This window comes from Scophthalmus maximus, chromosome 7 (assembly GCF_022379125.1).
Source record: "Scophthalmus maximus strain ysfricsl-2021 chromosome 7, ASM2237912v1, whole genome shotgun sequence".
NCBI lineage: Eukaryota > Metazoa > Chordata > Actinopteri > Pleuronectiformes > Scophthalmidae > Scophthalmus > Scophthalmus maximus.
The window spans coordinates 6,440,080-6,457,785 of record NC_061521.1 but is presented as its reverse complement, the minus strand read 5'-3'; the positions used below and the strand labels follow the sequence as shown (position 1 = coordinate 6,457,785).

At 43.9% G+C, this 17,706-nt stretch overlaps 1 protein-coding gene across 4 annotated transcripts in view; it reads right to left on the bottom strand.

The window, feature by feature from the left end:
* Positions 1–267: 267 nt before the first annotated feature.
* The window catches only part of bcar1 (BCAR1 scaffold protein, Cas family member), an 84,873-nt gene continuing 67,434 nt past the window's right edge, over positions 268–17,706 (bottom strand). For 3 of the 4 annotated variants that reach the window (XM_035641624.2, XM_035641623.2, XM_035641622.2), the window contains exons 3-8: positions 9,369–9,518; positions 6,764–6,859; positions 5,277–5,678; positions 3,994–4,878; positions 3,458–3,547; positions 268–1,758 (exon numbers count right to left, since the gene is read on the bottom strand). In XM_035641624.2, the coding sequence (XP_035497517.1) occupies positions 1,207–1,758; positions 3,458–3,547; positions 3,994–4,878; positions 5,277–5,678; positions 6,764–6,859; positions 9,369–9,518 (2,175 nt within the window). In that variant the 3' untranslated portion in view covers positions 268–1,206. The remainder of the gene's footprint in view (positions 1,759–3,457; positions 3,548–3,993; positions 4,879–5,276; positions 5,679–6,763; positions 6,860–9,368; positions 9,519–17,706) is intronic. The other variant, XM_047333053.1, reaches the window with a different exon arrangement.

Here is a 17,706-nt window from a genome sequence, read left to right as displayed (position 1 = left end):
TTTGACAGTTCATTTTATTGTACATTTTGCCTTCCAAATAAAATAACCCACTGACCAGTTGGTTTGTGTAAAACCCGTCTGATCGTCTGCTTGTATTTCTTGAATGTTACAACCAAAGATGAAACCCAAACCCAAGCCGATGTTCTCCCGTCATCTTGTTCGGATCTACCAGTTTACGTCCATTTTTTATGTAAAACTGCCACTGCAGATGACCAAACATTTCATTTGTTTCATCTCAGACTGAATCCACATCAAAAATAATCGGTGTCAGAGAAAAGAAGAAAAAGCATGTTTAATTTCATTTTTTGTCTTTAACCTTTTACACTCCTTTTATCTAATATATGCCTCTTAGGAAACAACCAACATATAGATTTCCCAAAAAAGCAGTTAAGATGGCACTGATATCGTCCATGATAACTGCAGTTTTGGAACTGGACAGTTATTTTTGACATCTTTTGGCAGCAGTTTTGTCTGCACTGGTGGGTTGAAATCAACGTGGACACCCGGTTGATACATACTGCTCAAAACACAGAGGCAACATGGCAACATGTAGAGCTTTCAGTTTGTCATTAGGTGAAGTTTTAAGATGGGTGTGTGTCTCCAGTGTTTTCTTGGAAAGTGTGTGCCTTTTTCAGGGATGGAAGAGCATAGACGTACTACAACAGTCATACATAGCATCTGGAATTTACACATCCATAACAATAATGATACAAGGATCAAGAATCAGAGCCACAATCATATGGTATAGCAATAATAATAATAATAATTATTATTATTATTGATATTGCCTAAAAACTACACTTATGTTTTCATATTTTCTTCAAAAAAAAGAGCCATATATTTATATTTATATACTGGAAATCATTTAGTTTTTTACCGCTCTGGTTCTCTGACTAAATAGGTAACTTAAATATTTACAATGATTATTTTACAACCATTGGCCCAGCCCACTGATGATAAAATGTTCCTTTTAGTCTGTCTAGAATAAAAACCGCGCCATGGAAGGAGGGATAAGAGAGGAATGGTCCCAGTGGAAGGTGAGGTAGGGGAGGGAGCGGAGGGCGTATGTGAGGTCAGAGTCCCGGTCCCAGACAGGATGTCAGGCTTTACAATGCTACATGTCAGAAGCATAAGGAATGGAAAGCCCCCCCTGTTCCTGGGACATCTCAGTGTCATTGTTCCTTTTTTCTATTACCCCCTCAACTCTTAGATCCCCAGCAGCTGTCCCAGCACCACCCTGAACTGCTGCGTATACCCTGCGAGCTCCCTCACCCTCTCAGTCATGTCTCTGGCTGCTCCGGGGGAAGGATATTGAAGTGCCGCCGTCTTCGTACTGATCACGATGTCTTTGAGTTTTTCGCAGAGGCTGTTGCTGCTCTGGGCCACCAGTGCTCGCACCTCGGGAGACTTGGCTTGGCGTGACAGCGTGTCGCCGATGAACACCAGCTTATGTGCGCTGAGGATGACAAACTTGCTGTGTGCCACGAAAATCTTTGGCGGCTGGTTGGAGTTGACAGCGGTGAAGAAGGCGTCAATGGCATTGGTCACCGTGGTGATGTTCTGCTCACACTGCTCCTGGTAGAAGAGGAGGAGCTGCCGGTCGCCGTGGCAGAGCTTGGAGGATGAGGAGGAGGGGCCTCCAGAGCCATTCTGGGCCAGCTGGTTGCCGTGAGGGTGGTGGGCGGACGGGACCCAGCCCGTCATGTCGTTGTTGATTGGCCTACTGACTTCCTGCTCTAGCCGCTCAAACTGCTTAATCTGGAGGGAGAGGAGGAGGAGACAGTTGATACAGGTTTTTGTGTAGGTCACAAATTAAACTTTCACTCTGACGCACATTTGAGCTCTGTGTAAAGACTCATCCAGCCAGATCAGATAGTTGTTCAGATGAAAACATCAATTAAATCATCAATCAAATTTTATTTCTATAGCTCATATTCTATGTGTTTGTGTGAAATGTAAAACGTCCTTGGGGTCCCTTGAAAGGTGCTATATAAAATGAAGTTATAATTATTATTATTATTATTATTATTATTATTATTATTATTATTATTATTATTATTATTATTATATAGTACAGGGGGCCCTGACCTTCTGAGAGGACAGTGCTCAGGATAAAAAGTCACTTTATTATATTTTATATGAGTACAATAAATATCTATTTTTCTGAACAGGTGATGCTGTACTGTGATCATTCCCCCCTAGAGATGCAAGAAAGTGTTCTTTTGCAGTAATGTATCACTACGTATGACAGCAGGAAACATATCAGCTCAAACTGAGTGTAATTGAAAGAAGGCCTAGTGAATTCATAACACAGCAATTGGCATCACATTTCTATACTTACGCCTATATTTACATTTGCATTCAGGAAGTCTTCAGTCCCCGTCACATTTTTAGACTCAAACACTGATTGTGTCAGTCAAGAACATAACATAATCATGACTGCTGACAAAATTAGGTCCTGATCTCTCTGGACCAGGTTGTCAATGTCCTTAATGATCTCTCCATACCTCAGTCCATTCAGAACTGAGGCCAAACAGAGAATCTTGTTTCTTACAGTCTCAGAGTCCTTTAGATGTTTTCTTGGGCCTCTCACTGAGGAGGTACTTTTATTCTGGCCACCGGATTGATGGAGTGTTACATTGATGGTTGTCTTTCTGGACGTTTCTCCCATCTCCACGCAGGAACTCTGAAGCTCAACCAGAGTGACCATCAGGTTTTTTGTCACGTCTGTGAACAAAGCCCTTCTCCCCTGATTGCTCAGTTTGGCAGCCTGCTCTAGGAAGAGTCCTGTTTGTTCCATACTTCTTCTATTCAAGGCCGCTGTGGCTCTTATGAACCTCTAGAGCAGCATTTTTTTACCTTCCCCCCGGCGTCCATACGATCAACCCTGGTGTTTGCTCTGTCAGCTGTGAGCCCCTACTGTACTCGTGTGTGTCGTTTCACATTATATCTAATCAGTGTGTGAATTCACCACCTTTTCAGGTGCACACCAGAAGAGGTGTGGAAAATCTCAAAGATGACAAAGTCAATTACATTTCAAATACTAAGTATGATAGCTGTGCCTGAATACTATTTTTCAGTTTTTTTTTTATTTTAAATAGATTAACAAAAAATTTAAAAATTCTGTTTTGGCATACTGAGTATAGATTGATTGGGAATCTTTTTCTTTATTTCAGCGTAAAGGCTGCAACATAATAACATGTATAAACAGTGAAGGATTCTGAATCTGACTCTTATTCTCTCATTCTCATAGACTGCTATTATTGTTCATATGCACACTAGACACATATGACAAAGGGCCTCACATCCACCGTCTGCTTCCTCCCTACCTGCCATAGCTTTGGCCTCATAACCACTTTATAAGTTGAGTTCAACACAATTCTGTTTGACATGTTGTTGTGGACTTGCCTGCCCTCTAGTGGCCAACACTGATTCACTCACACACACACACAGGTACCTGTTGTTGTTCCAGTTGTGTCTTGTTGTGTCGGATGATGTTGCCTTTTTCGAGCAGTTGTTTTTGGTTCTTCTCAAACTCCTCCTTCCCCTAACACACAGACACACAGCAGTTACACCACTTGTACACACACACACAAGGTTCATTTCAAACACGCAATAGCCTCTGTTACTAAGGCGTTTGAATGCTTAAGAGTAGACATGACAATAAAAAAAGAAACAACAAAAGACTCATATCTCATCGGTGGGAATTAGGCTAAATTGTCTTGAGTTATTGTTTGACTAGGGTGTGACCACAACTAAATCAAAGTCAAGTGCCAAATTGCAAACCAATATAGCCAGCCCCTTTCAGCAAAGCATAAGGTGGGTCTCCACGTGTTCTCATGTTATACAGACGTTGTTATACTCAGATCTATCTGATAGAGTCAGATGTGCAGCATTGTGTGAGACAGTTTCCTGTTGGAATATTTACTAGTCCACGTGTCAGCCACTGAAATTTCCTAATGATTGTGTGTGTGTGTGTGTGTGTGAGTGTACCTGTAGATGTACATAGTCGTAATCCTCCATCCAGCCTTCCTCTGTGGTCTCGTAGGGCCTGTCCACACCTTCCCCTTCCTCTGCACCGCTGAACTTTGGCGGAGAGGGGAGGGGCCGTGACTGAATATGCACCCTCTCCCCTCCCTGATAGGTCCCACTTCCCGATCCAGTTGTGTGACCGCTGATCTCCCCTGGGATCGGAGGAAGTGGCAGCTGCTGCTGCTGCTGCCGGTTGGTCCGTTTGAAGAGAAGTGAGGCGTTGCCGTGGAGAAAGGAGGCGAGCTGCTTGGCGTCGTCAGGGATGCCTCGTGCCGTCATGATTAGCCGATCTAAGTCATCCCCTCCTGGTGGTGGTGCTGTGAGCGCCGTGTGTGACCAGGAAATGGCGTCTAAGCTCTGACTGTGTCGAACCAAACTCTGGAAGACCTCCTCCATCTTCCCCACCTGACGGCCCAGTTTAGTCTGCAGAGAGCGGTCGGTGGCCTGGGCAGCGTTTGCCACAGCCCCCCGGGCAAATTCTAGGAAGTCTCGGACATTGGCGCGCACCCGGTCTGCAGCCTGATGAATGGCTGGGAGGTTCCCTTCCAGGTGAGCAAGGCTTCTCCAGTTCCCCGTGATGAACGACATCATGAGGGAAACACTGGACTCGACGGCTTGCTGGAGGCGAGACAGACGTTCCATCGCCTGCTCCAGGTCCAAGATCAGGGGCTTCCCGGTAACGCAGCCAGGAATGGGAAGTGCGGAAGAAGAAGAGGTGTCACGGACAGGGACCATGTCTAAGGATGAAGCAGAGTGGTTGCTCCGCGTGCTTCCTGTGCTCGAGGCAGACAGCCGCTTGAAGGACATGGCCAGCTCCTCACTGGTGGACTGGGCATCGCGCACAACCTGGGCAACACATATCAGACAGGAAGCACAGACGTTTAGCGAGGAGTTTCCCCTCATTTCCTGTCTTTGAGCTAAGCCAGCAGTGTCTATTTCATCAATGTACCACAGGATGTAAAATATGAAGACAAAACATGAAGAAAAATGATAAGAAAATGTTATCAACAAATAGAAGACAAGTATACTGTAGCTGCATTAAGCTAAGGGAGCATAATGGGAAAGTGGTGTACTACAACAGACAACACTGACATGACATCGTAAATGTAAAAAAACGACACTAAAAACAGACCCCTCTCTAGACCGGGGCACACAGATGAAACTTCTATGGATCTTCACACCTTAGTCTTTGAGGTTTAAAGGAAAATAAACATCTCTCCCACAATGTGGGACTGCCCCTTTACCTCTCCTACCTGCGGTGGGACATCGTAGACGTTATCGCCCCTCTCTCCTCCTCTCTCCTCTCGCTCACGGGGGAAGTCGTAGACATCCTGGGTGAGGTGACCTCCGCTCCGCAGGCTGGCCGGGATGTCGTAGATATCCTGTGGGGCCTGGCTGACCCCGCTCCTGTCTCTGTGATAATGCTTGTCAGTCAGGATGGGGGGCGGGACATCGTACACGTCCTCTGGAATGGGTGGCTCATTGTCGTCGTCGTTCAGGTTGTTGTGCAGGAACGGGCCAGTAGGGGCCTTGGAAGGAAGCTGGGGCTTGAGTTTGGCAAAGTGTGGAGGCACATCGTAGGTCTCCTCTCTGATTGGCTGAGCATCAGTGACATCTTTACTGACAGACGGGGGGAAGTCATAGATCTACGGAAATCGTGGGAGATGAATATTCTGCATTACATAAAGTGTTTGATGTTTGTTGTTGAGTTGAGTTTGTACTGAACAATGGATTCCTTTACAGCGCAGTGTTACTCTGTGCCTTGTAGAGTAACACTGAGTAACAAACAGCAAACCTTCTTTTTTCGATCGGTGATGTAATCTGAGTTTAGCATAGCATAGCGCAAAGGGCTAAACATAGGAATGTTTAACATTGTCAGTTTATTGCATTGATTTGAGTCAACGTCAGTGGCGCCATCATGGGGGGCCATTGTGGTACAATGCTTCTTTGTGATATTTTACATTGGGTGATATTCATTTAAATCAATAAAGTATATTTTTTATAATATATAAATAGTATAGTTTGGTCTAAGCACTAATAAACACAATAAATATAGCCAGCCCAGCAGCTGTAGGTGCACTTAATTATTGTATTTGATATGTACCAGAGCAGCGGAATTATAGTAAATTCATTTTTTTCTGATATTTTACATTAGTTTAAAACAATAAAGTATATTTTTCATAATAGTTAAATAGTACAGTTAGGTCTACGTGTCACGGGTTTGAAGGAGCAGGACCCAAATGAAGATAAGGGTAGAAGGCGTATTTAATAACTAAGGTAACAAAAATAGAAAAATAAACAAAATACACACACACACACACACACACACACATGCACACACACTCCTTTGAACCTCCGCTAACTACCAATATGGTGATTTTGATTGTAATTATGAATTACATTTTTAGTCAGAATTCCAACTTGATAGTAAGTCTATTGAAAATGAGACTGAGTCAGTGAATTGGCTATCATTTCCCTTCCTTTGAATGGTGGTGCCGAGAGGCAACTTTGATATTTAAGTTATTATCTCATATTAATATTTTTTTAATATATTCTTTCTTCATCTTCATGACACAAAATGAAGTGTGCACCGCTGATTGAAATCGCATTTTCAACATGACAGTGTGAAGTTCCCAACTTAAACACAAGGTACTGTGACAAGATTATCAGTAAGACAGTAGCATATCAGTGACACAAATATAATAAACAACTTCCAAATGCAAAACCTTACCGTCTGCTGTGTGTTCTTCTCTGTACTCGGTGGAGTGTCATATATATCTTGATCACCGGTGGGCCCCTTCACCACCATGGGAGGAGTGTCATACACCTAACACAAAGGAAAAGACTGTTTGTCACACACACGCACACACACACACACACACACACACAAACCTAACAGTGCAGAGACATGATATATGAGAGAGAATACGGCCTACTCATATCCAGTCAGTGGTTGTTATGAGATACACCTGCCTGTGAAGGCAACATCCAGCTACTCAATAAATCCTGCGGTAACTGTTCAGCATCACAATGCGGCGTATGTAACGTGGCAAGGTGGGAGAGATAAACGGCTCAGTGTAGCTGTCGGTGCCAGATGTGGGGATGATTTTTGAACTCCTGGGGTCTCTCTACGCTATATTCTCTATACAGACTGAGTGCTTATCAATAAGAAATCTACTGTAGAAGGAACAAAAAAAGACATTGAACACAGTTGTAAATCTGCTCTCATAATTTCCTCTGGCTCGTGCATTTTTTTAGTCAACAGTACACAATCATGTCTGGATAGTGGGTCTTAAGCAGTTGAAAAAGCTGACGGTGAGGACAAAGACATTGCTAGGGAAGGTGGAGTCTAACTGTGCGATGAGATCACACACAAGGTCAATGCAAAGACGTGAGCGCTGCGAATTGCGTGAATGAAACGATGTGAAATAACGCAGAGACGCGGAATTATTTGAACCATAGACTGTATATAAAAATGGACATGGTGGAAGTGCCTGAAGCCTGTATTTTCTGGAATCACCAGCAGAGGGCGACTCACTGGTTGCAAAAAAGACAGTTACTACTGAAGTCTATGAGAAAATGACCCTACATCTCATTTGCTTCATAATGTCATTAAACATTTTCCTGAGGGTTTATGGCTCCAATTGCTGATTTCATGTCTTCAATACAGTATGATGTTTTTTGTTGTTGTTATGGTTTCATTTATAATAAAAATGGACGATAAAGCACAGTATACATTGGAGCGTGGATACAGCGTGATTGACAGTGTTAGGGAATGTTCTGTCCTGCCTGTTAGAATGTTTAGTCTAGCTGCAAGGTCAGGTTGCCCTGTGTCCTAGATTACACTCAGACAGAGACAGAGGGTTTCTATGGAGACAGCCACTGTGTCTGTGAGATGACGACATGTGATTCTGAGTGTGATGAATACATCAGTGTGACCGGGAGGGGGAGGTTTTTGGGATTCAAATTAAGGCACCGACTCTGAATAAATATAATTCTGCTTAAGACATCCAAGATCTCTGTTTTCCTGATTCAGCGTCAACTTCATCAATTTTTCCATGACAGACGTGTGGTCCATCCAATCGGCGGGTGGTTGCAGGTGAAGGTGGGCGCGCGGTGAATGAACTCTTCAATCAGACCCGCCCACAACTCAAGGCTTTAAAATGGAAGCTCACAAACCGACAGGTGACAGCACGACGGGTTGAGAATAGATTTGAACTAGAGCAAATTATTTGTGTGACACGATGTCATGAAGGCCAATGAGTGTTGAGATCCTCCCGACGTCACTGAAATCCGCATCCGACAGAGAACGGGTGGAAACCCTTGGGTTGTGTTTACTCACAACAGGAATTAGCTCAGCATTCAGTGTGAACGCAGCGTAACCTTTAGAAGAACCTTTACCATTCCAGTGTAGTTCTGCTAAGCTGAGCAGCAGCAAAGAACGGGAGCAAAAGAAGAGATCAGAAGAGAAAGAAAGAAAAGATGCAGAGACGCAGGAAACAGAAACGGAACAGCCTCTACTCTTTTGAGCCTTCTGGACAGCATCAGCTCTGTTACACATAATCATTTGACCATTTCGGCCGGATTAGGGTAAAGGCAGCGGGATAAAGGTTTTTCCTGTTCCACAGCCCAGACAGCGCTGATGTTCAGGTGAAAAAAAAAAAAATCTGACGTCTGCTATCACACCAAGTGTGATGCACTGTGTTTCTGAAATGGCTCGGCGTTACTGTGCGTGTGAATAATTGTTATGGTCAGAAACATTTTCTCGTGAGCCATCTCTCACAGAGCAGACATCCTGACGGAGTGCCTCGTGTTGGTGTGCATTCATTCTTCACCGCTCGGATTGCCAGCTTCAAAAGAAGCCCAGCGGCTACATCTGTTTTTACAGCTTCGCATCTTCATCCTGCTCTTCCTCATCAACCCATCCTTCATTTCTCTTATCATTCATTGTCATCGCCTTCTTCTTCATACTTCTTTTCGTCCTTTCCTCCTGCTGCACCCTTTTTTGAATGTGAGTGCGGTTTGATCCCCACTACCCCCAGTTAGTCTTGGGCATGAAGCCATAAGAAAATCAACACAAACGCAATGGATCATGAATATCGTTCTCTTACATATTCTAAAAATTAAGAGAAAAATGCGAAAAATGCGAAACTGTGAACTCCTCTAGTAAGCTAGGACACCGAGGACACAATTCAACATCACTACTGAATTTATCATAAAGCATCTGTAGTTGTTACATTTCAGATTCTGCATATCAATTCATCATGAAGCGGTTAGAGACAGACAGTGGAACGCACGCACGCACACACGCACACGCACACACAAACCAGTCTGACCTGTGTGTTGTACTGCTGGCGGGTGGGCGGAACATCATAAATGTCCTGCTGGGTCGGAGGCTGGTGTCTAGGCGGGACGTCATACTCATCCTGGTCTGACTTCACTGTGTCGTACACATACACCTGTCCGACCCGAGTGGGGACCACCACCTGGAGACAGAAACACAGTCAAGATTAACACCCCATATCACGGGATAAAACAACTGGATTTAATGTTGCGATTTAATTGAGGATTTTTTGAGTTAGTCATGGAAAATAACGAACAATAATTCAACAATAATAATGTCATGTAATCAGGAAAAGATGACGGATATCAACATAACAAGAGATCTTTGACAATCATGTCCACATATTAACTCTTTCTTTTTCCATATAGTGCCTTCTCCTGTGAATATGAATAATCCCTCATGTCTGAATGAGTGTGGATGAGCAGAGACTAAAGGTCGCCCAGTGTCATGAAAACACAGACACACACAGGGGCAATAAAAACACAGCAGAAGTCCTGTCATAGTCGTCGTGGGAACCAGGCGGGCCCATTGTGTGCCTGTTTAAACTCTGTATTATACGGCTGGACTGTAGAGTCAACCAGCCAGCCTGGGAAACCACAACACTTGTGGTACACAACACATACACAACAAAAGAAGCCGTGGTAACTGGATCTCTTAGTATCCTCCCATCATTCTCCCTTCTCCCTGCATTCCCTCTGACTGCCACAAAATGTTAGTCTTGTCTCAGTCAAAGGAAAACACAAACAGTTTAGTTTAGTTTTAGTTCGGCCTTGGGTATTGAATTTTTCCTGACTGTACAAGTTGGTAAAGCCGTTGAGTGCCACTGCGGTTACTGCCATCGAAAAATTGAAAATACACAAACCTCAAATACAACTAATTCATTTGTGTGTCAGTATGGTCGGGAGCAGGGAATGGTTCACATCCCCTGATTGTGTTTGTGTCTGTGTGTACGAAAATAACTCAATGACACATGGACAGACCGATGGTCAGTCTGACTGTGAAAGACTAGTCAGTGTGTTTGAGAGAGAGAGAGTGAGCATGAAGCAGCGGGGCAAAGAGAGCTGCACACGGCTCTACGATAAAGCCAAAGTCAAAAAGTGACCCCCCAAAAAAAGAAAAGCCTTCACAATAATAATAAAAAATAAATCAAACAAAAACAGCCCAAACTGGTACAACAGCCCTAAAATATATATTTTTTATCTCATAATGTTCAGTGTTGTCATGACAACGGCAGAACGGTGTTAATTGCATTGTAATATAAATTTTGACCGCGAGTGGTCTTATTGCTCCAGATTGAAGTGATAATAATAGAGGTTGTACACTATCATTTAGGTACACTTCTCATCTGACTCATGTGAATGTGTGATAAAACTGAATAGAATAATTACTGTATTTTATAATCTCCTCTTCTTCTTCACATCATATTGTGTATTTGCAGATATGCTATTTAAATGTTTAATTCCAAATCATCACCATCAGTATCAGACCAAACATCACAGATCAGTCTGTCTGCATTTGCGAGTCAAATCTTTGTTTAATCACACGCTCACATCTCCAGTCTGATAATATTTGCTCAGCTCGCAGGCGGCTGTCAGAGGTTCACTGTGTGTGGGACAGAGACGGATGATAAAACCATCCATCTGACAACCTGTCTGAACTAATCTGTTTCTGCTGCTCACTCAACTCTTCCATCTCATAACACGTCCAATGGCTTCTATTTTTTGTAGTGGGATAGAAATTAAAGAAATAAAATACGATTGTGGCTTCAAGATGAATCATTTCACCACAAATTGTAATAAGAACAAATTCCATAAAAGCAGGGAATTTGACATTTTTATGGTTTTCTACATGGTTTCTCTATGATTCTCAGTATGTGACACACACGCACGCGCGCACACGCACGCACGCACACACACACAGACACACACACACACACACACACACACACACACACACACACACACACACACACACACACACTAATGTAAACACCCCCTTCCTCACTGTCAGAAAGCTTTCAACAGTATTGATGCACCAGATGGGCCCCGCAGAACCACACACACACACACACACACACACACACACCATCCCCCCAGCCTTGTGTCTGATTGATGACTTATGGTATTGATCACTTGTCTGTGTGATAGTTTGTGCACCCTGGAGAATAGACACACTTACACACTAATGCTAAGTGGATCTGTGTGTGTGTGTGTGTGTTTCTATGTGTGTGGCCTAGTAATTGTAATAGCCTGCTGAGCCTTCTACTCCCTTTAGGAGATCAGCGTTATGGATCAGTGATCATCACCAGAGGGACATCTTACTAAGTGTGTGTCTGTGTGTCTGTGTGTCTGTGTGTGTGTGTGTGTGTGTGTGTGTGTGTGTGTGTGTCCAGTAGCAGAGCTCCTTTGACTTTCAAACTGTAGGGACCAACATGTTAACAGCCCCAGCTGTGAACCTCCCACTCTACAACAGCAGTGTTTCCTCCTCTAGGATTTTTTTTCAGCAGCGGGGGCAGGCCGCCACAACCCACTACAATAATTGAGAATTACTACAATACCCACAATCCTAAAGTGTAACATCGACGTCTCTGCTTGGTGGAGATGGCTGTTACCATGGAAACAGCTTACTACACCCGCGAACCTAATGTCGGCTGGTGATGCTGCGTTCCATTGACCTCAGAACGCGTGCGTCGGGTTGGCGCTCAAAAGGTGGGCGGTCGCTGCTGCGCTCTATTGCGCCTTCGCGACATGTCATGAAATTCTGAAGCAGCGGCGTAATGCATGTAATCATATACTGTTGCCACTTGTGCGACCACTGAATCAGACAGCATCGACGACATTTGTACTGCGTGCTGAGGTACAGCACGTCAGAGAGATTTGGAGCCGGAGGAATGTTGCAACGGTATTTGTGAGTATTCCCAAGCCAAAGCTCTACTTTGTCGTATATGAGGTGAACTAACTCACTTCAACAATGTGTCAGTTGAGTCCTGTTACCTGTACGGATACATTACACCATTCTTCTATTTTTGGTGTCTTATGTCAGTTAGGTTTGAGTCATTTCAGGAGACTCTGCTGCTCTCGGCTGTCGATCCCTTGTCAACATTAACACGCAAGCAGCTTAATAACCTCTCCCCCGCCTGGTTTCGCATGTTTCCTCACAGAGCTCATGGCCTCACAGACAGCTGTATACTGTCACATTTACTGACCTACATATCTACCGTCGAACACTGTGTGTGTGTTGCGTCCTCAGAATGAATCAGTGGCCTCGTAAAAGCTGCAGCTACTCGGACCTACCGACAATAAAATGCCTTCACACACATTTTGCTCATGGGGGAGTCATTGAAGGAGAATTCCTCTGCATGGAAAAATGCGCATCAAGTGGAAGTCATTGCTCATCAGATAAACTTTGCTCCTTCCCAATAGCACCCTCCACCCTTTCCCTTTCTTTCTCTTTCTCTTCATGCCGATGACAGAAGGACAGATACCGAGAAACCAGGGCATGGGTATTGGTCTAGAAACAAAAAGAACCTCAATCTGTAGTATCTGGTGGTAAACATGAATGAACCCTGGTCTTTGAGCATCAAAATGACCACCGCGGCCGCGCAAACCCCAAAATACACTCGCTGTGCATGCAGCTGCAGCAGAGAAACCAATGAAGAGAAACATAAATCTCGAGAGCGCAGATGTGCCGTTCAAAGGGAAAAGGGTTTAAAAATAGAGGGAGGCCTAATTACAGGAGGAGGGTAGGGTGGTTTGTCTGAACTGGCGGACAGGGCCGATCAGAAGAGAGATCCAGAGGGCAGCGAGCCGGACGGAGACCTCTGCGGCCTCAACAGTTGGCTCATTACATCCTGTGTGTAAACAGCCAAACTGTGCAGATAGGATGCTGTGCTACTGATGCACTTGAGAGTGTCTGGTAAACATTGTGCTGTTGTCTTGTCTTACTGAGTTCTTTGTACTGACGGTGAAGACGTACTGGAATGATTTTGAGTTAACTGTTTGAAATAGAGACCAACATTTTTCTTGAATTACTGTAAATAGGAGGAATAAAGAATAAAGTACTTGGTGGGAATAACACACCATTACTAAATACATGCATGGTTATATATCTGTACTTACACATATTGCCCGTATGCACACATATTTACAGCATGTGCAGCGGAACATACTGTTTACGTCAAGGCTTGATGAACAATGACAACGTATCTCAATGTTGATCCCATAAATCGTGATCCACCCAAAGTCTGAGGGACGCACACACACACACACACACACACACACACACACACACACACACACACACACACACACACACACACACACACACACACACACACACACACACACACACACACACACACACGTACAAACACTGAAGTACAGTAACAAGAAACAAGTTACAAGCACATCGCTGCCTGGGCTGTATTCTGTAACAGGATAGTCCTCCTAAATCCATTTTACACACATACTTTTAGTCGCATATGCCAGTTAAAACCGTTGCACTGTCGAGCCCTGTGCATACGTCCAATTGTGTCACAATTTGTACACATAGGAAGTGGTTATATTCACATATTTACTCTACAATGCACCAAACTGAATTGTAATTATTCTTATCAGATTTCTTGATTTAGAGCTGACCCGAATGCCCTGAGGCTTCAGAACTTTGACCACTGCCATGATAATCGACTGGGACAGGTCCCCAGAGTCAGAACTAGACGTGGAGAGGCGGCGCTCAGTGTCTATGCTTCACAGATCTGGAATAAACTCACAGAAAACTGCCGGTCTGCTGCAACTCTCAGTTCTTTGAAATCAAGACTTTTGTGTTTTTGCCACTGCCTTTCAGTAAATAAACTATCTATACATTCCTTGTTCTGCACTATAACTTTTATCACCTTATTCTAATTTCACATGTTTTTATTTTCTCTTTTTAATGATTGCGATTCTTCCCAATGCTTTTAATGTTTCATGTAAAGCACGTTGAATTTCCTTGTTGTTGAAATGTGCCGTACAAATAAAGTCAAGCGCTTGAAGACGGCGGCTAAAAATGTGAGAATATGCCAGAAAATGCCGTACAAAACTGGCAAATCAGAAATCTACGACGTCGTCGTAGAAATGTCAGCAACAGCTGACCTGCAGCCAACAAAGTATAACAATGAGGTGATAGAATAGTGACAGCTGAGGAGAGATAAAACTAGACTGGCAGCATGGCTGCGTTGTAAGACAGGTAGTCATCTCTAATCTTTTCTACTAAGAGCACGACAGTGTTACACTGCTTTACCCATAGGCTGTACATGAAGATGAAGTGAAGCTAAATCCTCTTGATCACCCCCTGGTGGCTGGCTTCACTATAAGTCATAAACTCTGCCTCCTGATATGTGGACCAAACAAAACATTTTAAAATAATTTTGTTTTCAAAGCTGGTTCCTGTCATTTTAGGTTGGTCTAATCACACTGATTTATGTTATGATGTTTGGTTTTTAATTAGTTATTTGATGCTATAAAAACCTGGTGAAACGTCATGATTGACAGCTGCTACTGACTAACGATTTGCCGAGCGAGTGTATAGTCGGGACCTGGACACCACGATCCCTCCTGCAGACTCTGGCTCCAAATGATGTCAAAGGTGTAAGATGGTAGAATCAGTATCCAGGATATTTTAGCTTCATTTTTGTACAACGGAAGGAAACGGGAACACATCGTCCATCTACACAGTCTTTTGGTTTACCACAAACCAAAACTGACACATACAATAGAGCACATGGAATGTTAGCGTTGGGTTTAGAAATAATAAACACGTGCTATCTTTCCTCTTGTGGCATCTAGTCATAGACAATATTAGGGATGTCCCGATCCGATCTCAACAATCGCTATCGGGGAATCAAGGCAAGGCATTTGACCAATCGGGATCCGCTTCACGGAGCAGGACACTCGGCCCGATCCTTTGTTTCACGTCAGCTGCAAGCGGGTCTGGCTGCAGACCGCTGCAGCTGTGGTGCTGTGGAGATTAGATGACCTGGATCGGGACATCCCTACACAACAGGTATATTTTATTTGACAAAATCTCCTGAGACACTGGGAGATTTCTGCCTCCACCTGAACCCTGTTTTCTCCCTGTTTTAATCCACACAGAACTCCCAGTCCACAGTGGGACACGACTATGATCCTGATTATTTGTATGAAATCATACATCATCACAAACACACACACACACACACACACACACACACACACACACACACACACACACACACACACACACACACACAGACACACACACACACACACAGGCATTGCTGTGGTCTTAACAGATTAGTGAAGGGGGGGGGGTATGTCTCCATGAGAGCACCAACACACTCTTCCCCCTACCGACCTGGATTCCAACACCACATGGCATGACTGGTGTGTGTGTGTGTGTGTGTGTGTGTGTGTGTGTGTGCTCTGTCAATGTGTAAATACTCAGACTGACTGTCTGGCAATCCTGGCAGAGTCCAGATGGACTGATTTACCTCGGGCCTGTAAGATCATGGGGATGTAAAACAAAGTTTAACTATTCAGCATTAAGTATGATGAACTTAAAATACGACACATATTGGGGCGATTTGTCTATCACACATCATTCACACACTGCCAGCACAGCAGTCAGGGGCAATTCAGGGTTAAGTGTCTTGCCCAAGGACACGTCGGCACGTGGACTGGAGGAGCCAAGGGTCAACCCGTCGACCCTCTGGTCAGTTGATGACCCTCCCTCCTTTCTGAACCACGGCCGTAGTGGGAAGAGAATGAGCAGACTTCATGCCCCAGACTGCATTCTCAGTGCTGTTTGAATGGCATGGTGGTGCAATACAACACTAAACATCCATCATTAATGAAGGCAGGCCCCCCCACTAAAGGGACATTGTCAAGATTATCAATTCTGCAGTTGTTTGCTTAGTTACAGAAAATACTAAAAGTAAGAGGAACAACAAAGAGTAGGAGACTGATGATAAGGTGGAACTGTAATTCACAGTGACAAGTGATAAGTGCATTATCGTTTCCAAACATCGCAAACCCAGAGTTTTCAGACCAATCCAGGACCAGCAGTGTTTCAAACCTCTCAGTTTCAGGTGCCAGAAAAACTCTGCAGTAATGTGAACGGCAGGTGTGAACGTAGAAACAGAGATGCCTTTTTTAAAACTAAAACGCACTGCTGCATGGCTGTAGCCCTGGTGTCAGATATTCACAGTTATCTAGTTGAATCATAAGGAGTCACAGTCTGGTCGACCATAGAACCAGCACGTAAAGACACGAGACCAAACTATTATTTCTAAATCAGTCCTCTGTTTATGTGTGAGCAACGCGTTGCACGCACCGCTGGTACTCGAGTCGTGGCTGACATCAACCAGTCAGGTGAATATAGGTGTCTTACGTCATTGCTTCCAAAAGTTTTTTTTAAGTGCTATGAAAAATCCAGAGTAGTTTGGACGCCAAATGTAAATATAGCAAATGTGATGTGTTTTAAAATGGAAAAGATCATGTAGGAGAGTGCCAGGCAGTTGCCATGACTCCTGTAGTCTCCAGTTCATTTCTCCACGTGACACAGAGTGTCGCCCAACACACGGGCAGTTCAAACCAAAACACGAAAAACTGTTCACCAACATGTCCCGGACATTTAAGTTCATACAAACACAGTTTCATGACACGTACACACACTCATCTTCATTCTTTACACCAGGGCTGCAGCTAGCGATCATTTTCACAATCAATTAATCTGTTGAGCATTTTCTCGATTTATTGATGAGTTGCTTGGTCCATGAAATGTCATAAAACAGTGACAAATGTAGGGGGGAAAAAGTATCCAGAAGATATTCCCGTTTAAGAAGCTGAAATCAGATAATTTTGACTTTCCCCCCATAAAAACTACTTGAACCGATTAATCGATTATCAAAACAGTTGGAAATTAATTTAGCAGTGGATTACTAATCGATTAACTGTCGCAGCTCTACTTTACATGCTGCCAGAGAGCAGAGACTAAGCCTGGCAGGTAATCAAATGGACCCCACAGGGCGTGCGCACACACACACACACACACACACACACACACACAAAGACACAGATCGCCCTCAGCTGTTCCTGTGTGTGTGACTGTTAAGATCTGGGAGACGCTGTGGCACGTGGCTGCTGATACACTCCTCCCAACACTCCAGTGCCTTTGATGACAGCTGTGTCAGCTGGCATTACTTCTAGACTTCCTAATACGCACACGAACACACACATACACACACACACACACACACACACACACACACACACACACACAGCCATTTGACCTGTGTTGTACTGATATGACCTATG